This window comes from Sarcophilus harrisii, chromosome 2, assembly GCF_902635505.1.
Source record: "Sarcophilus harrisii chromosome 2, mSarHar1.11, whole genome shotgun sequence".
Classification (NCBI taxonomy): domain Eukaryota; kingdom Metazoa; phylum Chordata; class Mammalia; order Dasyuromorphia; family Dasyuridae; genus Sarcophilus; species Sarcophilus harrisii.
In genome coordinates this window covers 221,811,501-221,837,451 of record NC_045427.1, presented here as the reverse complement: position 1 = coordinate 221,837,451, position 25,951 = coordinate 221,811,501, and the positions used below count along the sequence as shown (strand labels likewise).

Below are 25,951 nucleotides of genomic sequence, written 5' to 3'. Positions count from 1 at the left end.
ATTTTATTTTTCTTGTACAGCAAGATAATTGTAGAAATATGAATGCATATGTTGGATTTAACGTATTTCTACCATGGTTAACATATATTGGACTTCTTGCCCTCTAGAGGAGGGGGATAGGAGAAGGGGGCAGGGAACTGGAACACAAGGTTTTGCAAGGGCTAATGTTGCAGAACTATCTATGCATATGTTTTGAAAAATAATAAGCTTTAATAATAAAGAAAAAAATACTATGTTGTGCTCCACACTTGGTGCCCATTGTTCTCTCTCTGGGTGCAGATGGCTTTATCATAAGACCATTGGAATTGGCCTGAATGGGGTGAAGCATTTTTCCAGCCCAAAACAATTTAGGAAATCAGGAGAGGCCTATGACACTGGGGTGGAAGCTGGTCCAGAGTACATATGGGGGCAAGATAAACTGTGGACATCAGTAGCTGTAGGAACAATAGCACAGCTTCAAGAATTCTCAAACCAGAGATAGTAAAGGGATTAGGTAACTGGTCAGAGATTACAAGGGATTAAGTGAAAAACTGGATGCTATTTGACAACTTTATGCTATACTAACTTCTGGGTATGGGGCAGAAAGGAGCACTTTGGGTCACAAGGAATCAGGAGCCTTAAGGAGCAGTCGTGCTTTTGGTCACAAAGGAGCTAAAGCCCTAAGGAATAGAGATCCTGTAGTTTGTGGCTACAAGAGATCAGCACCCTTTCTGAGTAAGAACCAGAAAGCAGACTAAGAGAATAGTGATCACACCTCTCCCTAGATCACACCACTTTGGAAGCAGATAAAACTTCCAAACTTCCCAGAACTAGCTCTCAAAACAGCAATTTGAAAAAACCTAAATCTTGGGATAGTCCTACCTTACCCTTACACTGGGAATAGAGCCCAACTTTAATTCAAAGTCAAGAAATAAACTAGAAAAATGAGCAAACAACAAAAAAGAACATGATCATAAAAGCTACTGTGATGATAGGGAAGATAAGACAAATTCAAAAGAAGATATCAAAACAGCTACAAGCCAAGTCTCAAAGAAATAGAAATAGGACACAAGCCCCAAAAGAATTCCTGGAAGAGCTAAAAAATATATTTAAAATATTTAAACATTTTAAAATAAATAAATATAATAAAAATTTTAAAATATTTTAATTAAAATTTTTTTGAATTAAAAAATTTTTTAAATATTTTTAAACTAATAATAGTAGAGGAAAAATTGAGGAAAGAAATGAAAGTGATGCAATATGAAAAGGCAATTAACAGCTTGGTAAAAGAGGCACAAAAAATACTAGAGAAAAGTCCTTAAAAAGTAAAATTGACCAAATGGGAAAGGAGGTAAAAAAGCTCACTGATGAAAATGATTTCTTAAAAATTAGAGTTGAACAAGTGAAAGTTAAGAACTCTAGACATAAAAAAACAATAAAACAGACAAAAGCACAGAGAAAAATATGAAGTATTTCATCAAAAAAACAACTGAAATGGGAAATAGAAAAAGAAGAAATTTAAGAATTATTAGACACTGAGTCATGATAAAGAAAAAGAATCTAGACATTATATATCAAGAAATTATAAAGGAAAACTATCCTGATATTCTAAGAGCAAAAGATAAAGTAAAAATTGAAAGAATACACCAATCATCTTCTGAAAGATATCCCCAGATGAAAACTTAGGAATATTATAGACAAATTCCAGAACTTCAAGATCAAAAAGAAAACATTTCAAGCACACAGCATTTTTCCAAATATCATGTATTAACAGGATTGCACAGTTACCATGTTAAAAGAATGGAGGGCTTGGAATATGATATTCCAGAAGGCAAAGGAGCTAGAATCACAACCAATACAAATCTACCCAGTAAATCTTCTTTTGAGATGACATTTAATGAAGTGTAGAACTTTCAAGTTCTTTTGATGAAAAGACCAAAGCTGAATAGAAAATTTAATTTTCAAATACTAGACTCAAGAGAAGCATAAAAAGGTAAAAGAAAATGAGATCATAAGGGGAACTTTTTACTGTTTACATTCCTGTATGGGAAGATTATACTTATAATTCTTTTTTTTTTCCATAATTTATTTATTTATTTATTTTGTTTAATAGCCTTTTATTTACAGGTTATATGTATGGGTAACTTTACAGCATTAACAATTGCCAAACCTCTTGTTCCAATTTTTCACCTCTTACCCCCCCCCACCCTTTCCCCCAGATGGCAAGATGACCAGTAGATATTAAATATATTAAAATATAAATTAGATACACAATAAGTATGCATGACCAGACCGTTATTTTGCTGTACAAAAAGAATCAGACTCTGAAATATTGTACAATTAGCTTGTGAAGGAAATCAAAAATTATACTTATAATTCTTAAGAACCTTTTCACTATTATGGTAGTTAAAAGGATTCTACATAGAGAGAGGGAATGTAATTAGATTATGTTGGGATCTAAAAAAAAAATGAATGGGTGTGAAAAAGTGATGCACTGGGAGAAGGAGGGAGGGAGAGGAAGGATAGCAGAAATCATTTTACCTAAAAGAAGTGTACAAGGAAGAGCTTTTGCAGTGGAGGGGGAAATGAGGGGAAGGCAATGTTTAAATCCTCACTCTGACTTGAATTGGTTCAAAGAAGGAAGACTATATACATATTCATTTTGGTATAGAAATGTATCTTACCCAAAAGGGAAGAATAGAGGAAGATTTAAAAAGGGGTAAAATATGATTAAAAAAAAATAGGATAGAAGGAAATGCATGGTTTGAAATCATAATTGTCAATGTGAATGGGATTAATTCACCCATAAAACAGAAATGGATAGCTGAATAGAATAGAAACCAGAATTAAACAATATGCTGTTCACATAAAGAGACCCACAGAATTAAAATAAAGGGCTGGAGCCAAATCTATTATACAGATTAAGGGAAGCAGTGGTTAGGCGCAAAACAAATTTTTTGAGGAGGGATCAGATATTTATCCTTAGTTTTTGAAGAGGATCGATGATGGTCCCAATGATATTACAGGATAATGTCTTGAATTCAAGTGAAGCACATTAGCCTCACTCTCTCTTCCTGAGTAATCCAAGGCCAGTGGCAAGTCAAAGTCAGGATGATGATGATGGCACAGGATGCCAGACATCTTTAATGTCTGACCAAGCTCTAATCACTCTACAATGACCACTTAATACACTTTCATGACTCTTGGAATAAATTGTTCTCATTTGCCCATTCCAAGGGAGATACCAAAGGTAGATCTAATCTAAGGAACAGTGTAAGGGTCAGAAGAGGAGTCAGGCACAGTGCAAACAGGAAGTAAACAGGCAATAATACCTGAGACCCCCAGAAGTGGTTTCTGTGACACAGGAACCGCCTCATGGGTGGGAACTCTGGTCACATTGAGATCACATTGTTAACGGGAGGCATCTCCTCTGATAGGCTGTGTGTATGATTTCATAGACCCTATTTTAAGCGGTGGGATGAGGAAGCAGGTCCTCTTTGAACTGGAGTTCATTGGGGGCTCACTGGGAGTCAGCAGGAGGTCAGCTAGGGAGGATGTTAACATATGAATAAAAGATCTTGAGCTTGCACATGGCTGTTCTCAAGCACTCTGTCGTGTTATTTAAGCCATTGTTTATGATGGCCAGAGATCTCTGAAGATCTCAGATAGAGATAAGCTTGGTAAAATTGATTTAAGCACTGCAAAAGAAATCTGGAGATTTCTCTGAGGGACTGGGAATGAGGAGAGACTGGCAATAGTGAATGCAGAGTGGGCATTAACAAGGGTATTCACAAAAGTAGTGAATGCCTTGTGGGAATTCACAGAACAGCTTGGAAAAGGGCTCAGAAAGGGACACTTAGGTGGCACAGTGGAGAGAACAGCAGCCCTGAAGTCAGGAGGACCTGAGTTCAAAACTGGCCTCAGACACTAACACTTCCTGGCTGTGTGACCCTGGGCAAGTCACTTACCCCCAATTGCCTCAGGGAAAAAAAAAAGTCCCAGAAAACAACACCAGAAGTAGTAGTTCTCTCTGAATATTCCACACAACCCAAGAGGAACAAGGTAACAAGAGAGAAAGATAAACAGAAAAAAAAATAGGATAGAAGGAAATGCATGGTTTGAAATCATAATTGTCAATGTGAATGGGATTAATTTACCCATAAAACAGAAATGGATAGCTGAATAGATTAGAAACCAGAATTAAACAATATGCTATTTACATAAAGAGACCCACAGAATTAAAATAAAGGGCTGAAGCCAAATCTGTTATACTTCAGCTGAAATAAAAAGACAAAGCAAAAGCAAAAATAGACCTAATTTTAAAAAGTAAGTAGGGGAAACTACATCTAACTGAAAGATACTATATGTACCAAACTGTATAGTTTTGAAATTCTTAAAGGAAAAGTTAAATGAGTTTCTGAAGGAAATAAACAGTAAAACAATACTTGTGGGGACTTCAACTTTCCCCTCTTACAGCTAGATAAATCTAATCATAAAATAAAGAAGTTAAAGAAATAGATAGAATTTTAGAAAAAGATATGTGAAACCTCTGGAAAAACTGAATGGGAATATAGCTTTTTTCTCAGCTATACATAACACTTTCACAAAAAATTAATCATATATTAGGACACGAAAACCTCACAACAAAATGCAGAAAAGCCGAACATTAAATTCATCTTTTTCAGACTATAATACAATAAAAATTACATTTAATAAAGGGCTACAGAAGCATAGAATAAAAATTAAAAATGATCTATTCCTAAAGAATGGGTCAAGGATCCAATCCTAGAAAAATAAAAAAAAATTCATTAAAAATAATAACAATGATGAGAAAATATACTAAAATTGGGATGCAGCCAAAAGAGTACTTAAAGAAATATTTAAATCTATAAATGCATAATACATCAATAAAGAGAGAACAAATCAATGTTTTGGGCATGCAACTAAAAAAAAAACACTAGAAAAAGAATCCAACACACCAAAATGAAAATCCTGAAAATCAAAGGAGAGATTAATAATACTGAAAGTTTTTAAATTGAACTAATAAAACTAGGAGCTGATTTTATGAAAAATCAACAAAATAGATAAATCATTAGTCAATTTGATTTTTTTAAAAGAAAGAAAACCAGATTACCAGTAGCAAAATTGAAAAAGATAGAAGTACTACCAATAAAAATGAAATTAAGCAACTTTTAGGAATTATTTTGCCCAACTACATGCCAATAAAACTTGCAATCTAAGTTAAATGGACTAATAGTCCCAAAAATATAAATTGCCCAGGTTAATAGAAAAGAAAAAAAGAATAAATAACCTGATCTTAGAAAAAGAAACTGAACTTGCCATAAATGAGCTCCCTAAGAAAAAAAAATCTGCAGGACCAGATGGATTTACAAATAAATTCTATCAAATATTTAGGGAACAGTTAATCCCAATAATATATAAATTATTTTTTAAAGAAAGAATCCTCACTAAATTCCTTTGATGACACAAATATGATTTTGATACATAAACCAAGGAAAGCAAAAACAGATGTGATGCAAATTTTAAAATAAAATTCTAGCAAGAGAATTACAGTAATATATCACAAAGATCACACAACATGATCAGGTGGGATTCATACAGGTTTGACACAATATTAGGAAATCTATAAGCATAACTAACCATATTAACAACAAAAACAACAAAAATCATATGATTGTTTCAATAGATCCAGAAAAAGATTTTGACAAAATACAACACTTTTTCCTTTAAAAAAAAAAAACACTAGAAAGGATAGGAATAAGTGGAACCTTTTAAAAAATTATATGATGTATTTACAGCCAAGAGCAAACATTATCTGTAATGGTGATAAACTAGAAGCCTTCTCAATAAGATCAGGAGTGAAGCAATGATGCCCGTTATTGCCTCTATTATTCAGTATTGTACTAAGAAATGTAGGTATAACAATAGACAAGAAAAAGAAAATAGAATAAGGCAAAGAAGAAACAAAACTATGTCTACTTGTAGATGATATGCTTAGAGAACATTAGACAATCAACTAAAAAAACTAATTGAAACAATTAACAACTTTAGAAAAGTTGTAAGATATAAAATAAACTCGCATAAATCATCAATATTTCTATATATTACTAACAAAATCTTGTAGGAAAAAAGAAAAAGTGAAATGCCATTTAAAATTATTGTAGACAATATCAAATGCTTGGGAGTTTTACCTGTCAAGATATACTCAGAGATTATGTTAACACAATTGCAAAATACTCCCTATACAGATTTAAACAGTTGGAGAAATCTCAATTGTTTATAGGTAGGCTGAGCCAATATACTAAAAAAAATAACAATTATATCCAAATCACCAATTCAGGGCATACCAACCAAACTAACAAATAATTATTTCATAGAGCTTGCAAAAATAATAAAATCTACCTGGAACAACAAAAGGTCAAGAAGATGAAGTGAAGAGATTTTTTAAAAATGTAAAGGAAAGCAGCTTAACAATACCAGATTTCAAACTATGTTACAGGTGGTAATCACCAAAACAATCTGGTTCTGGCTATGATGAATAGGTGATACAGATAAGACACAATACATAGTAATAAATGACTGTAGTAATCTAGTGTCTGATAAACCCAGCGGTTCAAGCTTTGGAAGCAAGAACTCACCATTTGACAAAAAATTTTGGGAAAACTGGAAAGTCGTTTGGCAATAATTAGGCAAAGACCAACACCTTACACTGTATACTAAAATAAGATCAAAATGATTAAATGATTTGGACATAAAAGAGTGATATCATAAATAGATTAAGGGAGGATAGAAAAATTTACCTGTCAGATCAATGGAAAAAAGGAAGTTTATGACCAAACAAGATATAGAGAGGATCATGGAAATAAAATGGGTAATTTGATTGCCTGAAATTAAAATTTTTGCACAAACCAAAAATTAAAGAAAGGCAAGAAACCGAGAACAAATTTTTACAGCAAGTTTCTTTGATAAAGGACTCATTTCTCAAATATATAGGGAACTGAGCCAAATTTATAAAAATATGAACTATCACCAAATGAACAAATGATTAAAGGACACAAAAAGTTTTCAAAAGAAGAAATCTAAACTATTAATAATCACATGGAAAAATACTCAAAATAATTATTGTTTAAATAAAAACAACCTTGATATACCACCTCATATCTATCAGATTAGCTGACATGATGGAAAAGAAAATGACAAGTGCTGGAGGAGGTGGAGATATAGGTATACTAATGCACCATTAGTGGAACTGTGAATTGGTCCAGCAATTTGGAACTAAGTTCAAAGAGCCATAATATTGTGCATAGCCTTTCATCTAGCAATGTCTATATATATATATATATATATATAAATAATAGTGTAGATCTATATATAACACTGTTAGGTCTGTATCCCAAAGAGGGGATCTATATCTACAAAAATATTTACTTTTTCTCTTTCTTTTGTGATAAAGAATTTGACATTGAGAGGATGTCCATCAATTAGGGAATAGCTGAACAAAGTGTGGTATATGATTGTGATGGAATACTAATGTGCTATTAGAAATAATGAGAAGGTGGTTGCAGAAAAAACTGGGAAGATTTATATTAACTTATGCAATGTAAAATGAGAAGAACCAATAGAACATTATATATAACAACAGCAATATTGTAATGAATGGCCTACTCTGATGAAAATTATCCAAGACAGTTCCATGATGAATGCTATCCCTCTCCAAAGAGAGAAATAATGAACTCTGAGTATAAATTGAAGCATATTCTATTCACTTTATTTTTCTTCCTTTTTTCAGTTTGGCTAATATGGAAATATGGTTTACATTACTTCGTATGTATAATTGATGTCCTATTGCTTGCCTTCTTAAATGGGTGGGAGAAAGGCTGGAGGGAGAGAATTTGAACTCAAAAATTTTAAAGTGAATGTTAAAAATAGAAAAGAAAACTAGAAAAGTGAGAGAGGAGCTAAGTTATGAAGGACTCTGAATACCAAACAGAAGACTTAGTATTCAATCCTGGAGGCAATAGAAGGCAGATGAAGTTTACTGAATTGAAAAGGAGAAGGAAATGGTATGTAATATGATCAATCTGTGCTTTAGGAAAATAATTTTAGTGGAGGATGGATTGAAGTGCAGAGAGACTTAAGTCAGGCAGAGCCATCAGAAGGCTATTATAGGCATGAACTTGTAAGAACCTGAATTTGAGTGATGGTGGTATTAAAAGAGAGAAGGGGCCATTTTTAAGAGATGTTGCAAACTTAAAATCAACAGTTGTTGGCAACAGATTGGATGGAGAAGGCAATTTGAGAAATAGTGAAGAACTGAGTATGAATACTAGGTTGTAAGAGCAGTTATAGAGCAAGGCACTTTAGGTTTAAGGGATGATAGCCTCTATAAACTCAGAGAGGTGGAGCATGGTAGGATGAGATTTTTAAAATAGCCATCAGAACAGTTGGTTAGAATGTAGGGCACAAGGAAAATAATGAGAAATAAGGCTGGAAAGGTAGACTGTAGCCAGATTGTAAGGGACCTCAAATTCTGTCTTGATATATTAACCAATGGATGATATTACCACTCCCAAAAGGACTTGCCTTTAAAAGGAAAGGTTGTTATAAAATTAATGTATAACTTTCAAATGCTGGAATGTCATAGAATAGGATGAACTGACAATAAGAATATGTTGCCCTTCTAAAGTGCTTTATAACTTCGGAATTCTACTCAATGCATATCTAATTCTGACTTCAAATAGCTGATGGTGAGGCAGATCTGCTTCTCAGCAAAGAGGTGATGGATTGATTCTGGGTACTGAAAGAGGCATTCACTTTCAGATACAGCCAATGTGATGATTTGTTTTGCTTTACTGCATTTATGTGGTACAAAGAAGGATGGTGTTGGTGGGGGCAATTTTGGAAAGTGATGGTGATATAAAAAATAAGGGCATCAATAAAATATTTTAAATCATGAAAAAAATATGAGAGGCAGCATGGCAGAGTGGATGAAGAGATAGTCTTGAAGCTAGGGTGACCTGGATTTAAACCTAGCCGGCACATTCTATGTCATCATGGGCAAATCACAACTTCTTTCTCTGTGTTATCAAAGATTCAGAGAAGGCGTAGACCTACAATATAGAGTGAGATTCCTCATTTGGGAGTGCCTATACCAACAAAAGCATAGCTCCTGCCTCTATTCTTATAAAGAAAAATACAATCCTGAGAGTTAAGTACCATGTGTATGACTATTTCATATTTTATTGAGGAGAATAGATTATTTGCCATAAGTCACATAAACAGTGGTACTACTAGGATTCAAATCCAGGTTTTTTATTCCATTGTCAAAGTTCTTGCTAAACCCTGCTGCCTCTCTAAGTTGGAGGAGGTTTGGGGGATGGGAAGTACTCTCTAGCTGATTCTCAAATTCAATCATCAGGTAACCCCTTATGCCACCTGTACATCAGATTGACCCTCTCGGAGAATCACAGAATGTAAAAACTAAAAGGAACTGGATAACATAGACTATCAGAAGTTAAAGGATGCTTAGGATATGCAAGGTTAATGCTGAAAAGGTCCCATTTTACAGATGAGAAAGCCAAGGCTCAGAAATATCAGATAACTTGCTCAAGGTCACAGAGCAAGTAATTCGTAGAGCCAGAACTTAAATCAGGTCTTCAAACCCAGGGCTGCGATGTCTCTCCATCGTGTCCTAGACCAAAGAGGTGAAGGTCCCTTCCCCAGTGGGCGGGATGATCTCTCCATCATAAGTCAAATTCCTAGTCACTCTGGGGATTCTCAGATGTCTTGCAGAACTGCCAGGGCCAGCTCCGGGCTTGGGCTAGAGCAGAGTGGAATTCTGCAGTGACCCAGTAGCCACAGTCATTCCCCTCCAGGGTGGGGCAGGGAAAGGCTCCCTGCCTGTTCCTCCGAAGCCCCCCGATGAGTAATGAGATTCCAGCCTGGAGCCCCAGTGACAACAGAGGCTTTGGAGAGGCCATGTGATGCTCTGTGAGTGCTGCTGCTGCTGCTGCTGCTACTGCCACCACTAGGAAGCCTTCTTCCCCTTTCCTTCCGAGCTCAGCCTGTCATGGCGACGCCGAACAACCTGACTCCCACCAAGTGTAGCTGGTGGCCCATTTCAGCACTGGAGAGTGATGCAGGGAAGGTTCCGGAGGCCTCGGAGGGCCAGGAGGCAGCTGACCCTTCCCAGTGGGCCAAGGAGAGCCTGGTTCTCTACCACTGGACTCAGTCCTTCAGCTCCCAGAAGGTACATGCAGGAGGCAGGCTCTGGAGGGCAGGGGGAGTGGGGAACCCAGAACCCTGGGCATTCTAGCCTTCTGGATCAGGGGCTCTGGGATGGTACGGGACCCGAGCTTGGTGGGGGGAGGAGTGTTGGAGTAGGCGAGGCTTCCTTCTCCTCATCCCCAAGGAGCAGTCAGCCCCACGGGTTTCTCCGGGGTACTCCAGCTCAAGCCTGCAGCTAGCCTGGCTTTCTTGGCAGGTGACAGTTGCAGGTGAGGGTCCCGGGTGGAGGTGGTAGCTGTCCCCCACCCACTCACCTACCCACCCAACACCTGGTTGGGAGAGACCTGCTCATCTCTTCTGGTTCCCAAGGAGAAGCTAAGAATGGAGGGAGGGGGGAGGGGAGAGAGGGGGCTGAACAGACAAGTGTAGACAAAGAAAATAGCAAAGAAAGCTGCTGTTAGAGGAAGAAAGGAAGGAAGGGGTTTTGAGGGGCTCAACTAGAAGAACTACCATTTTCCCAGACCTGATATATTAATCCTATAAATCCTTTGTCCCAGACACTGCAGCCCAACCCAACCCAGCCCAACTGAGCTAGTTCTAACCTTTTTCCACAAAGCTGGAGATGGAGGTGGGGGGGGGAATGGAGTGAGTAGCTGTGACTTTAAAGCACCCTGATTCCACAGATTTTTAAGCCACAGGATTTCTCAGAAACCATTTAGTTCAACCCCCTCACTTTACAAATGAAGAAACTAAGACTTAGCAAAATTACTTCTCCAGGGTCATGTAATGAATTGGTGTCACAGCTAGAATTGGAACCAAAGTCTCCCTAGTTCCAGTGTTGGGTGAGAAGGAGTTAAAGGACTTCACTCTGTCACCTTTCTCCAGCTCTATATTCTTGTCCTCCCCACTCACACAGCTCAGCCTTTGCTGTACCTACTCACCTCTCAAACCAATGGATTTCAAGTCATCTGGGTTCTGAAAGTATCATGGAATAGTTTTTGGGTTTTGTGTTGTTTTTAAGAATGAGATTTGGGGTCTGAGAGTGCAGGTTAGAATCTAAGCTCTGCTATTTACTATCTCTATGACCTTAGGCAAGTCACTTCCCATCTCTGAGCCTCAGCTTTTTCAGTTGAAAAGTGAGGGAGCTGGATTCTGAGATTCCTTCCAGTCCTTAGGTCCTCTGATGCACCTTGGCTTCAGAAGAGGAGTTGCTCAGGGATAAAAGAGGAGCTATCCTGTGCTCCAAAGCACCTAGAACCTAGAGTTGCAGCCAGTATCTCTACCCTGTCCTAAACTACTCCTCTTCCCACCCAGCCTGTTTTCATCCTGGGAAGGAAAGAGTTAACCCTTCCCTACATTTTCCCCACCCTTCTCAGATTGTCACAGCTCCTTGGAGCCTGCTGGGCCCTCTCAGAGCTAGGCAGGCACATTTAAAGACACAGGACACCCTTAATGATTCATTAACCCTTTGGGTCTTCTAAGCAAATGGGATTCAGCGACAACAATTTCCTGGGTGAAATCCAGGGGCCAGAACTTTGGGGTTCACAGGCCCTGGGAATGGTCAGAGAGACAGAGGAAAAAGAAATTTAATTACTACCACAAGAGCCACCTTTCAGCCCTGGAGGTGAAAACAATGAGAGAAGAGAGAGTATAATATTGCATAGCTATTAAGGATCTTAGAAATCCAACTCCCACCACCACCTCTCCCCCCCCCCCCCCCCCCCCCCCCCCCCCCCCCCCCCCCCCCCCCCCCCCCCCCCCCCCCCCCCCCCCCCTCCCCCCCCCCCCCCCCCCCCCCCCCCCCCCCCCCCCCCCCCCCCCCCCCCCCCCCCCCCCCCCCCCCCCCCCCCCCCCCCCCCCCCCCCCCCCCCCCCCCCCCCCCCCCCCCCCCCCCCCCCCCCCCCCCCCCCCCCCCCCCCCCCCCCCCCCCCCCCCCCCCCCCCCCCCCCCCCCCCCCCCCCCCCCCCCCCCCCCCCCCCCCCCCCCCCCCCCCCCCCCCCCCCCCCCCCCCCCTTTGACACACACAAACACACACATTTTTATAGAAGAGAGGAATTAACTTACCCAAGGTCATAGAACAGATTAATGGTAGGTCCAGAACCAGAACCCAGATCTCTTGACTCTAGTATGCTACTCTTTCCATCATATCATATTCCCTTCTCCATGTTCTTTTAAGTAGATATTTCTCTTAAGAGTTGGGACTGGGTTGGGGAGAGGCTGTAACTCAGTATGATTCTAGTAAGTGAAGGCAGGACTTGAAATCCTTCCTACTCTAGATCTTTGCCAAGAAAACCCCCAGTGGGGTCACCAAGGGTCGGGCCTCACTGAAAAGACAGAACAACAAAACAATCACTTGCTGCCTGCTGCCTGGGAGTCAGGCCCCGGGGAGTGGTAGGAGGTAAAGTAGAAGAGAAGAGTGAGGGATAGGGATGGGGAAGAAATCCTTGTGTTCAGCACCATGGACAGAGACACTGGCCAGGCTTAGCAGAGAGGAATTAAGACCCCTTAACACTGACTTTAAAAGTGGGAAACGGTGAACTCTAACAAGTGTCAGTTCCTGTAGACTCCAATTCCCTAAAGAGCCCCTTGCTTCTTTAAGTCTTTGTGTCCCTACAGATATTTTCCAATTTTAATCAAACTCCTGAATGGTCAGCCCTTAGGTTGGCGCTATCCCTAACCCTCAGTTATAAAATATTCAGTCATCAGGGCTCCTACCTTGGAATTCCCTTGCCTTTTCAATGCCTGGATTGTCTCATTTCAGAACCAACTGTCATTGTTTAAAAGCATCATCAATGTGAGGAGGCAGCTGAGGTACGACATGAGGTACAGAAATTTAAATCCTGGCTATGCCTCTAGTAACTGTTGACCTTGAATAAATCAGTGGGCCTTTCTGGGCCTCAATTTCCTAATTTGTAAAAATAAGGAAGTTTGACTAAATCTTCTCTAAAGACTTTTCAAGCTCTAAAATGTAATTTTTCTTTTTTTTTTAATGTAATTTTTCTAACGCCACCAGAGCATAAGGTTAATAATGGCTTGAAGTCTTTCTAAACATTCACTAATAGTTTTTTTTTTTCACTTTAAATGGGGCCTCTTCAAAGGCTGGGCAGTCTTCAAAGCCCATAAGAACACTACACTGAAGTATATACTAATCTTTACTACAGATGTGTGATATATTATCATTTTGGATACCCACCAAAATGCTTTCAGGTGAACTTCTCTTAAGCAAAAAAGAATATGAAACATACAATCACTCTAAATAGTAAAAAAAGAAAATGAATATTCTCTCCCTGGAGTAAGGGTAGGAAGGATTTGCAACTTGCCAGAGGATCCTGGAGAGAGTGATGCTTAAACCAAAGGAATGAGTCACTAATAGTGGAGACTATCTAGAATGCTGGTCATGAAATCATAGAATGTTTTAACTGGAAAAAATCTCGGAATATAAAACACAGAATGTGAGATGGAATTATTTCCTATCCCAAAGGCCTTAAACACAGTAGGTGCTTAATAAATGCTTGTTGAGTTGAATAAGAACCAGGTGTGTTTTTTAGAACTCAGAGCAGTCTGTAAATAAGCATCAGTTAAATACCTGTTGTGTACAGGTAGCATTTGAGATGCTGAGGATACAAAACAAGGCAATTTACAGATCTTGAGTTCAAGGAGTTAATGGTCTAATGGAGGAAAGAATTAATAACATACACAAATTATGAATAAATCAAGATATAGACAAGATATATTGGAGATAATCCACAGAGGATAAGGAAAAGATGGGATTTTAACTGTGACTTGAAAGAAGCCAAAGATGTTAGGGAAATAAGATGAAGAAAAAGGGTGCTTTAGGCAATAAAGACAGTAAAAGAAACTTCCTGAAGTTGAGAAATGGGAATCAAGAGAAAATGTCTGGAACATCTAGTATAAAGAACGCAAGGAGACCAGTATCCCTGGAGAGCAGAGTATGTGGGATTGGGTAAGGTATATAAGGAGTAAGAGGATTGGAAAGACAGGAAGAAACCAAGTTATGGAGGAATTTAGAGTTGACAGAGATTTTAACCATAATCTTGTTCAATCCTCTCATTTTACAGTTGGGGAAACTGAAGCCCCCAAAGAAGAGGCTTGTCCAAGGTCATATAGGTAGTAAGTGGCAGAGCAGATCCTATAACCTAAGTCTTCTAAGTCATAGTCTAGTGCTCTTTCCACTTCAATAGGGATGGTATCTAGGGATAGAGATTCCTGACAGAAGCCCCTCTAACTTCTATTTAAAGCTAAGCAGATGAATCTTGTGACTTTTCCCCACCCCCAGCTAGACTTCCCAGCTGCTTTGACTCATAAAAAGATAATTGATTCAAAAAAGTCATTCTCTTTGGTAGCTTCTGAAATCTCACACCTATAACATTTACCCTAAGTCACTCTCTCTAAATAAAACATCAGTAGCTCCTTCTCCCTCCCCCCATCAACTTCCCTTAATTCCAAAAAATGTAATTAGACAAAGGATTTTAGAGTTACAAGGGAAGTTAAAGACTATCTAGCCTAACTCATTTTGTAATGAAGAAATTGCTTGTCTGAGAGGGAGTAAGTCATTGATGTAGTATGATTGATGTAACATACTGTACAAACATTGGGCCTTTTTACTATAAAAATTATAAAGCACAGAATATCAGAACTCCAGTCTAACCACACCATTTCACAGATAGAGAAGCTTAAGCCCTGGGGAAAGTGAGGAGATAACCTAGAGTCATACAGTGAGTCAATGAGATATATCCAGGAATGGAATCCAGGACTCCTGATCCCTGGTTTAGGACATTTCCATCTCTTCCAATTATGGGACTTATTTGTGTGGTATTGCTTGGGTTTCCTTCTTCTATGTATATATATGTAAATCTAATGCTGTAACCTTCTAAAGGGGATATCAAGTTCCTCTTTCTTGTCCAATGGTGTTGGAACTATCAGGGAGGAAGAGAAGACACAAATTGGGTCAAATTGGAAAGGACTGAATAACATTCTGGGAAAGAACTCAGAAAAGCTTTTTCCAACTCTCTCACCCCTCACCATCCCATGCAAATAGTGAAAAGAATGAGCAAGGCTATTTCATATTCTTTGGGCTTCTAGATACACACACACACACACACACACACACACACACACACAAAGTCATAGATGTGCATCATATGTAGCTTGTGTTTATGTTGTGCTTTAAAGTGTGTACACATAAGCACCATGTCTCATGCAGCTACCTAAGTGCATGTAGAAGCACAAAGAGACAGTCTGCCTAGAGAAAAGCAGATCTCCACCCACGCACAGTTCACACTCTGCCCCACAGTGCTGCCTCTGGCAGACATTTACATTCAGGCTTATAGACAGAACAAGCCTCCTCCTACCTGGCATGAAATAGGAGGAATTCAGGTTCTGATTAATGAGTATTCAGCCTTGGACTTAGCTTCTTCAGTCTTTGTTTCCTCCTCTGTAAAATAAGAGAGATGAATTAGATGATCTTTAAGGTCCTTCTCAGCTCTCATATTCTATTGTTCTGAGATAGAAGAACATGGTGGAGAACCCCTCCTTGTAGCTGATTAGGTCCACTCTCAGGAGGATGAGCAGACTGCTTAGGGACCTAGGTCTCTGCCAGGTTACTCCCAGCTGGCATCCCCCAAACCAGTATTACACCCTATTGTGTGTTATCTCCCTCCCCACATGCCCCCCATCTCCCCTGAACAGAGTTCCCCCCGTGTGTGTCCGGGCTCTTCCCATGCCCCTGTCCCCTCTGAGCCCCTCCACCCCAACCCCCACCCAGGTACGGCTGGTGATTGCAGAGAAGGGGCTACCCTGTGATGAACGGGATGTCAGCCTGCCTCTGAGTGAGCCCAAGGAACCATGGTTCATGCGCCTGAACCTGGGTGAAGAAGTGCCCGTCATCATTCACCGAGACAACATCATCAGTGATTATGACCAAATCATTGACTACGTGGAACGCACTTTCACTGGAGGTATGGTTACCTGTTCACTGTGGGAAAAGTCCTGCAGGCTGGGGGCAGGCATAGGAATATGGGTAACACCAAAGTCTCTGCCACTTACTATCTATGTACCTATGAAAAAAGTCATTCCCCCCCCCCTACATTGGTCAAAATGCAAGGGTTGGATTAGAATTCTTAATGCGGGGTCAGTGGACTTTATTTTAAAATATACATATTTTAGTAACTGTATTTCAATAGTCCTTTGTAATCCTATGTATTTTATTTTGTATGTTTAAAAATATTATTTTGAGGCATACTTAGGCTTCACCAGACTGTCCATGAGGCTTAAGGTATATAAAAAGGTCAAGAGCTCCTGAACCAGAAGATTTCTTTCTAGCTTTCTGACCTCTGTAGCTCTAAATGCTATGACTCCCTTGAAATCTAAGAGCATGTTAGAGGGAAGCTCCTTTGGTCATCTCTGGCACAAAGACTCCTCAAAGGCACCTGGGTAAGAGGTTCACAAACAAGCAAAGTTGTCTATGTGATGGGAGATGCTCTAGCTTGGAATTTAGAAGTCCCAGATCTGCTATGATTTGCTGTGCCCATGAACAACCCAGTTCCCTGCTCTGGGTCTCATTTTTCTCCCTTGTAAAATGGTCTAAATGCTTCTAAAAGTCCCTTTTCCACTCTGATACTGAGGGATGCTGATACCACCAGGGACTCCTGAGGAGTCCAGCTCTCTCCAAAGTGATTGTATTTCAGAGGGAGTGGGTTTTGTAGAAGGGGGAAAAAAAATCTAGACCTAGGACTGAGAAACATGCACACTGGGTCTGTAATACTCACTCCTCTGATCCAGGATTGGAGGAGGATTCTGAAATCTCCATCTCTGTGAACCATACCCAGTCCTACCTCTTTTATCTTTTCCCATCCCAGAACATGTGGCCCAGTTGATACCCGAGACCGGCAGCCTGCTTCACGCCCGAGTACTGCAGTACCGTGAGCTGCTGGATTCCCTCCCCATGGATGCCTACACCCACGGTTGCATCCTTCACCCTGAGCTCACCACCGACTCCATGATCCCTAAATATGCCACGGCCGAGATTCGCAGTAAGTGGCCAGCCCAGGCAAACCTAGCCCAGCAGGAGGAGCCAGCGGTTTGAGCAAAAATTCTTTCCATCGGATTGTTTCTTTTCCCTTCCTACCTGCCTCACTTTCCCTGATTCCCCTCCTCTTCTCTGCTGACACATTTTGCTCCATTTCTCGTTACTCTTCTTTCATTTTTCAGCCCCTCAATTTCTTCTCCTTCTCTCTCTCTGATCCTTTCTCCCTCTTTCCCTTTTTGTATTGTACTTTTAAAAAACCTCTCTGCTCTCTATCCTGTTTTCCCCAGTTTCAGATTCTGTGTCTTCCTCAAACCAATTGGCCAGACCCTCTGTGTTGTCCCCAGTCATTAGCCGCATTCCCATTTCCCTCTTCACTTCCTCTCCCCACCAAATATGCTGCTGCTTTTACCAAGGCCAGTTGTGGGGAGCCAGGTGGAACATAGAAGTCGAGAAGACGTATCTCTGGCCCACCCCACCCCCACCCCTTGGAGCAGGTATTGAGGAAGAGAACAGGTCACCTTGGCCATGGAAGCTGATCAGTCACCTTGAGACCCACAGTGCCAGGCGCCTGATGGAGTTTGATACCACTAATCAATCATTGGACAGGCCTAAAGGGAGCCTTCCTCCCCCATGGCTTTCCTTTCTTTTTCCTCTCCTGCCAGGCCTGTGCTGAGTAGCCCTGAGTGGGGGCCATTGAGTGAAGAGAAGATGTTGCTCTCGACCTTCAAACCTTCATGAAACATTGACAAAGCTTAATATAGCCAGGCAGCCCGAGCTGGGGAGGTGTTCCCTAGAGCCTGCAGCAGACTGGGTAGGGTGAGTCCAAGCTAAGAAAGCAAGGGAAGCCTGACATTTTCAGAGCCCCGGGGCCTACAGCCCCTTCCCCAAGGGACATCCCAGACTTTGGGATGCTGAGATCCCTAAACTTAGTTGTCTAGGGCTCTAATTTGAAGGGTTCCTATAGAAAGCTCCTCCTCCCTGAATTTCCCCTTTCTGTTAGTGCTGCCTGCAAATACACCTTGAAAGTCCTCAAATTTATATTCCTCAGAATCTTAAGTGTTTACATGTTCACCACTCCTTTCCACTCTACCCTGGATTGGGACACATTGTAACACCCTGAGACTTGGAGAACTAGACCCGGAGGACCTGGGCTTGAATACTAGCCAAACTACTCACTACTGCTATAATCCTCAACAGGTCATTCAGCCTGCTGGACCTCAATTTCCTTATATGTAAAAGGAGAAACAAGAGGATCGGATTAGATAATTAAATACCTTCAGGTTCTGTAACTATGTATATCCATTAGTCTCCATACTCCAGAACTGCTCTCCCTTCATGATGCTGACTCCTGCTTCTTCCTACTCCTCTTTCTCAATCTCAGCAATCTTTCTGTTCTTTTTACTCTGTCCTGTCATATGAAGAAGGAGAGGTTGAGTGAGGAAGGGAAGAAGAGAAAAGGAGGGGAGTGAGGAGAGACAGAGAGAAGCAGAGAAAGAGATTTCTTCTGGCTAATATGAGAAGAGAATGAGGGGCAAAGCCAGCAGAGATGCAGAATAAAACAAACCACTGCAAGCTAAATGGGAATGAGGTATAAAGAAAGGATGCTTAAGAGATCATTTGACTTAATTACTTCACTTGATGTCTGCCTCTCATCAGAGAGCAGCATTTAGGAAGACATTTTGAGATCCATGAAGTTGAGTCAGAGGACCTCAGGACAAATGCAAGCCTGGCACTTCCTGCCTGCATAATCTTAAGGAAGTCACTTACCCACACTAGGTCTCCATTTCCTCATGGTAAATTAAGGGAGTTGGACTAATTGATCCTTAGGCCTCTCTGATTCTAGACTCTTCCATCCTTCCTTCCCCTCTAATGATCTGTGGTGTTTAGTGAGTGAGAAGTTGGAGTAATGGGGTTTCAGTGGGTTCTTCTCTGGGTTGGAAGGAGAAGTAGAAAGAAGTTAGTGCATATCTGTATATGGGAGCAAGAGTGAGGAACAAGATCAGACCCAAGTCTGCTTTCAGTTATTTCTTCTCTTAATTGGTAACATTCTACTATGAAATTCTATGGAATCTCCAATGGGTTCTGGGATGTGAAGGGATTTTGTTCTTTGTTTCTATTATAATTATTACTCCTGTTATCTACTATAACTCATATTTATATAGGACTTTACACAGGCTGCATTCTCTACCATTGAAGGAAGTATTCACATTATAGAGAACATCAAGGAAACCTTGGATCAGAGGTGCAGGGACTTGCCAGAGTCGCATAGCTGAGTTCCAGGATGTAAAGCTAGGTTTCCTGACCCCAAGTCACCCAGCATAGTTCTCGCTGTATCCTATTGCCCAGGCAGTCGAGCCGAGCAACCTATGAGGACCGGGGGGGTAGGCAGCTGCCTGCTGTGTAGACATAGTGGGCAGCTAGGAGGTACAGCAGATAGGGGCTGGAGGCAGGAGAGTCAAGGGTGGCCCCCAATTCTTACCAGCGGTGTGACCCTGGCCAAGCCACTTCACTCTGTCTTATTTCCTCACCTGTGAAAAGGAGACAATGATAGCCCTGCCTTCCAGGTTTGTTGTGAAAATCAAAAGAGAAAATAATTATAAAGCACTTAGCACCATGCCTAGCACATAATAAGTGCTACAAAAGTATTAACTAGCATTACTATATCTCCCGTGAGGTGTAGAGAGGATCTTGAGTGGAAGGCCGTGGCAGAGATGTGCAAAGACAGGCGGGTCCTCCCAACATGGAAAAGCTTTACATAGAGCCAAGTGACGACCTTGTGTCTGGCCACCAGGTGAATGCTTTTGGCCACAGCATCTCACGAAGCCGTTTCCTACAGCATGGCTGGGTTACCATCTGGGTAGCAAAAAAATAGATAAATAAATAAAAAATAAGGAAATCATCCAAAGAGTAGATCTGGGACCCAGGCATGGAACCATTTCTCAAATCATCTAGATTAAATATCTTTATAAGCTTGGACAAGTCATGACATCACAGAATCTCCAAACTAGAAGGGTCATTGGAGTAGAATGCCTCCCACTGCTTCCTAAGGCAGCTATTAGTATTCCAGGTAACTCTCAAGAAGAAACCCCAAACCTGCCTCTTTGTAACTTCCCTCTGTGGCTCCTCTTTAGGTCTTCCCTACTAAACCTTCAAATACTGGAAGACAACAGTCATATTCCTTCTGGGTCTTCTCCAGGCTAAACGTCCCCAATCCTTTCACTTACATCATGCTCTCTTTCTGTGTACCTCCATTTCCTTTTTTGTAAAATGAAAACACTCATACCTGTGCTACCTGCTTCATAGAGATAATGCAGCATAATCTCTTTTTAAGCCTTAAAATGACTCCTAAAATGTGGGTAATTAGTATTGTCTGCAAGGGCATTGCAGGAGGGAATAAGGGGACAGAATATGCTTTGCCTTTTTTCTTAGGACATTTGGCTAACGCCAGCACTGACCTAATGAAACTGGACCATGAAGAAGAGCCTCAACTCTCAGAGCCCTACCTTTCCAAACAGAAAAAACTCATGGTGAGTTGCTTGAAGTGTCCCCCAGAATTCAAGTGGGCACAAATTTGCATGGGCACACACATTCATACATCATTTGCATTTTTAGAGGGAAAGAAATATCTGGGCCAGGAAGATCCTGCAATGAGTGGCCTCAACTTCTGGAAAATTATCAGTGATTCCTATGAATCCAAAGCCCTCTAAATGAAGCTCCTGGCTATATTGTTGGGAAGGGGGAGTCAGAATAATTTGCATACATATTACTTCTTGCAGTAAAAGGTTGTGTGACCTTAGACAAGTGATTTCTTTTATCCAGATCTGTTTTCTCTTTAGTAAAGTTGGGGGAATTTTACAAAGTGACTTCTGAGCTTCCAGTTCTAATATTCTATGTTTTAAAGTCTCTTCTAGCTCTTTATTCTAGGTTCTAAGATCACTTTTAGTCATAACATTCTAGGAGTTTTTGATTGTGAAGGTAATGAGCCACCTGAGTGGAGGTATCTGGTCTCTCATCATCAAAGCATGGAAGTACAGTGGTAAACCTTCCTTAAGATCTTCATCTGGATTTATTAAAGGCAGCCGGATGGTACAATCCACAGAGATTTAGACCTAGAGTCAGGGAGACCTGAGTTCAAATTCAGGTCCAGATGATTAGCTGTGTGACCCTAGGCAGGTACTTTACCTCTGCCTGAGTCATCTATAAAATGGAGATAACAGCACTTACCTTCCAAGGTTGCTTGTGAGGATAAAAAGATAACATGTATAAAATGCTTTGAAGGCTTAAAGTGTTAGCTAGGTGTTGTAGTTGTAATTGCTCTTAGATGGCTCACCATAGCGTGGAGGTGATCTTGAGTTCTTGAAGCTTATGGCAAAGATGTGCAAAGACAGACAGGTCCTCCCAATGTGGAAAAGTTTTATACATGGGCAACTGATGGACATTGTGCCTATCATCCAAGAGCTAAATAATGCAGAGAGGCTCATAAGCAGAAGACTGGCCACCAGGTGAATGCTTTTGGTCACAGTATTTCATGAGATTGTTTCCTATAGCATGGCTGGGGTCTGTGGAGGGAGCAATTGAAAAATCATGGATTCTCGAGGGACTGAAGGGAGGATGAGTTAACATGGTAAAGTTAGTAGCTCACTGGATTTAGAATTAGAAATCTCACCTCATATATTTGCTAGTTGTGTGACTGTAAATAATGATTTATGTGTCAAATGAGGGGAAATTATGACTTCTAAGGTTCCTCCTAGTTCTCAGTCTATGATCCTATGGGCAACACATAATCCCAATAGCTAGCATTTATATAGTGTTTTCTAAATATTTTACAATACTTCATTTAATCTTCACTGTCCCTAGGAGGTAGATGCTACTATTTTCTCATTTTACAGACAAGGAAACTGAGGCATTCCAAGATTAAGGAATTTGCCCAGGGTCACACATCTAGAAAGTGTTTGAAATTGGATTTGAATGAACTCATCATGTCTTCCTGACTCTAATCTCAATGCTCTATCCACTTGGTCGCCAATTTAGAGATTATTTAATCCAACTCTCTCATTTTTCAGATGGAAAACTGAGGCCAAAGTGAACAAGCTTTATCCAAGGTTATATAACTAGTAAGAAGCAGTAAACCTTTAACTCAGGTTTTTGACTTTCAATCCAAGTCTCTTTCTATTAGCATATACTACTTCCTTAGCTCCTATTGTCCCCACTCTGTCAACTCCAGATGAGGACACATGGAATGGGCTTTGGGAATATGCAGGGAATGGGGAAGCTCAGTCCCTTGGGGCCTCCCTGGTTCATCTCTCATCTTAGTTCTGATTCTCCTCAGGCCAAGATCCTGGAACATGACAACGTCAACTACCTGAAGAAAATCCTGGGGGAACTGGCTATGGTGCTGGACCAAATTGAAGCTGAGCTGGAGAAAAGGAAGCTGGAATATGAGGGTAAGTGCAGGATATGTGAAAATGGGGTTGGGGTGAAGAAATAGAAAAGAAACAGCACTGATTTCTTAGAGCCCCCTTCAGCTCAGGCTTATTCTTCAAAATGCATGTATTCTTCAAAATGCATGTATTCTTCAAAATAGATTACGTTCTTTCCACTAAGGTTCTCAAAGCTTTGACCTCCTGCTACTCTCTCTCTCCGTTTATCCTGCATAGTCTTCCAAACCTTTCTAAGACAGTATTTTCATATTCCCTTCCCCTGATCAACACATTATAAAGACTCACCCATTTCTTACCACAAGTCTGAATTTTTCTACCTGGCCAAAAGAAATCTTAGAACATAGAAGATGACAACCTTAACCCTGGAACGCTTTCCCTCTTCATTTCCACCTATTGGCTTCCCTAGATTCCTTTAAGGACCAATTAAAATTCCATCATCTATAAGCCTTCTTCAAACTCTCTTAATTCCAGTGCCTTCTGGCTCTTAAATATTTCTTATTTATTTTGTATATGGGATTTTTGTTTATATATATATGTTCTTGGGGTCTCCCCCAATGGTTGTGAGTTCCTTGAAGATAGGGATTATCTTTTGCCTCTTTTTATATTCTTAGCACTTAGCACAGTGCCTGGCACACAGTAGGTGCTTAATAAATGTTTATTTATTAATTGGTCTTTCAGGGCCTCAGTTTCTTTGTCTATAAAATAAGAGGGTTAGATTAGATATACTATTAGGTTCCTTTTAGTTTTAGATCTGTGAACCTATGATCCTTAGACCTCCCTTCAATGATTTCTCCTATCACATTAATTGCCTATACTATTTCATTCATGCAAGATGAATGTGAGGTGATTAAGAGGAGAGAAGAATTAGGTCTTGATAAGAGTAATGAAGAGGGAAGAAAAATGGAGCTTGGTAAGGATAAGAAACCCAAGATGACACAATAAACAGAGGCTATAATATAGGATTCGCATATTCTAGTTTAGTAGTAATACAGCACACATCTCCAAGAGGGGATGGGAAAGGGTGATGCAGATTCTTCTCAGCCATGTAACAGATGTGACTTTAACAATGTAGACCAAGAACTTAAGCTTACATCTAGTTGTCTTTTTTTTTGGAGACTGGGTAGGTCCAGTTGTTGAGTCCTCTTGGATCCATCCTCTTCTTTTTCTTCCTTCATTCTCTCCAGAATGTCTCTCCAGACATTAATCAATTAAGCATGGGCACCTGCCCCAGGCTGGCTGCCAAGCAAGGTTTATTGTTCAGTAGAATGAAGACTTCTCACAGGAAAGATGGAGAATAATTTATCCGTGGTTGTTGACATTCTGAATATGGGTTCTCCACATAAGGAGAAGGGTTTTCCATTATATGTAAGGAAAAACTTGTCTCAATTAACAGGGTAGTAAGATTCTGGACCAGGGATGTAAGAGATCAGAGTTTTTAAAAAACAAGGGAGAGATTACTCAATAGTAGCGGGAGGGCATTGAGTATAAATCCTTCTCCTGGGTAACCCTCACAATGCAATGTCTCTACCCCTGCTTCAATGCCGCAGGTTATTGTGTCCTGCTTTCTAGAGCCCCCAAGTTGGGGCAACAAAATGTACCGTTGCCTTCTAGAGCCTCCACCCCAGGATGATTAAAATATACCTTCCTAGTGGAAAAGTAATGAAGCGGGACTCCCGAGGATGGTGGGAAAATGGAGTCCGTTTATTTCAAGGACTTTCCCTTTTTATAAGGTAACAAAAACAACTCTGAGCATGTAGGACCACATAAACAACTTGCTATTGTACGTAGTTTGCCACCTGATATCACTCTGCTTCAATCTCAACAGAGGTTGTCACCGCCCCCTGACTTCTCAGGAAGGCCGGAAGCCCTTAGGGGAGATGGGGAGCCCAACCAGACATTGTCAGCAGGTTCCTTCTGGGCTAAAGGGTCTTATACCTCACCCAGTTTCCCACTGACTGTGGCCCTCTACAGCAGGGTATTAGTAGAGAAAATCACAAAACTAAACAGACCTCTCCCACTCCAAATTCATGTTGTATAATTTCAGTTGAACTTGTTTCCTGCAATGCTTCTACTCTCCCCTTGTTGTTTCTGTCTTACTCCCACAGCATCTGTTCCAAACTCTATATTCTCTTCTCACTCAAATTCTCTCATTTCAACCCTACAGCAGATAACCTAGAATGTCACAAAGGCTATCTGACACAAGCTACCACCTTTTTCTTCCTTTACTCAAAACTTCTCAGGTTCATCACCTACATTCAGACCTCTCCGTTCCTGAAAACATTTTAAAGCCTTCTCTTGATCCCATTGCTTCATCCTTCTACCATTCCATCTCTCTCCCTTCCTTTACTCATAAATTCTTTGGAAAGATATCTGCATCTGATTCTTGTTGTACAGCAAAATAACGGTTTGGTCATGTATACTTATTGTGTATCTAATATATATTTTAATATATTTAACATCTACTGGTCATCCTGCCATCTGGGGGAAGGAGTGGGGGCTAAGAGGTGAAAAATTGGAACAAGAGGTTTGGCAATTGTTAATGCTGTAAAGTTACCCATGCATATAACCTGTAAATAAAAGGCTATTAAATAAATAAATAAATAGATAGATAAATAAATAAAGGAAAGATATCTGCACCTGTTGATAAAAACTAAGGATTCTTTGGCACCTTAAATCTTATAAAATGCCTTCCTATAAACTTGATGAGGTGCATTGTATGAGTATGATTATCCTCATTTTACAGGTTAGGAAACAGATTATAGAATTAAGAGGATCAGTAAGGCAAAATGATCTTTCCATGACCACAGAATAAGTGTCAAAGCCAGCCTCCTAAATCTGGTATTCTTCCTGCCACATCATTTAATCTCAAATTGATGTCATCTGATTTTTAATTTAATGAACATTTTCTATTAAAAATCACAGGTGACATTTATCATTTTTAGTTTCTGTTTTCAGGCATCATCCTTTTTGACCTCTCTATATCTTCTGACATAGGGAATGAATATCCTCTCCTACTAGATTCTCTTAGAGATCCAGTACTATCTTTTTTTTTCTATTTTTTTTCTCATTTTAATTGACACTTTTTTCCTTCATATCACCTTTATTTCCAATTTTATCCATTTTCTTATTCTGTAATCCCTATCTTGTTACAAATATCTTACTCAAAAGATTTAAATGTCTTTTGTCATCAATTTAGTGTTCCTACTAATGATCTAGATTAAAACCCATCCATACC

General features: G+C 40.2%; 1 protein-coding gene across 2 annotated transcripts in view; it reads left to right on the top strand.

Annotated features, from left to right (window-relative positions):
- The window catches only part of GDAP1L1 (ganglioside induced differentiation associated protein 1 like 1), a 39,560-nt gene that overhangs the window by 10,187 nt on the left and 3,422 nt on the right, over window positions 1-25,951 (top strand). Inside the window, exons 3-7 of one of the 2 annotated variants that reach the window (XM_003757719.4) lie at window positions 10,064-10,249; window positions 16,013-16,205; window positions 17,106-17,279; window positions 20,705-20,802; window positions 22,605-22,719. In XM_003757719.4, the coding sequence (XP_003757767.1) occupies window positions 10,070-10,249; window positions 16,013-16,205; window positions 17,106-17,279; window positions 20,705-20,802; window positions 22,605-22,719 (760 nt within the window). In that variant the 5' untranslated portion in view covers window positions 10,064-10,069. Of the gene's footprint in view, window positions 1-9,616; window positions 10,250-15,936; window positions 16,206-17,105; window positions 17,280-20,704; window positions 20,803-22,604; window positions 22,720-25,951 lie in introns of those variants that run through there. The other variant, XM_012539768.3, reaches the window with a different exon arrangement.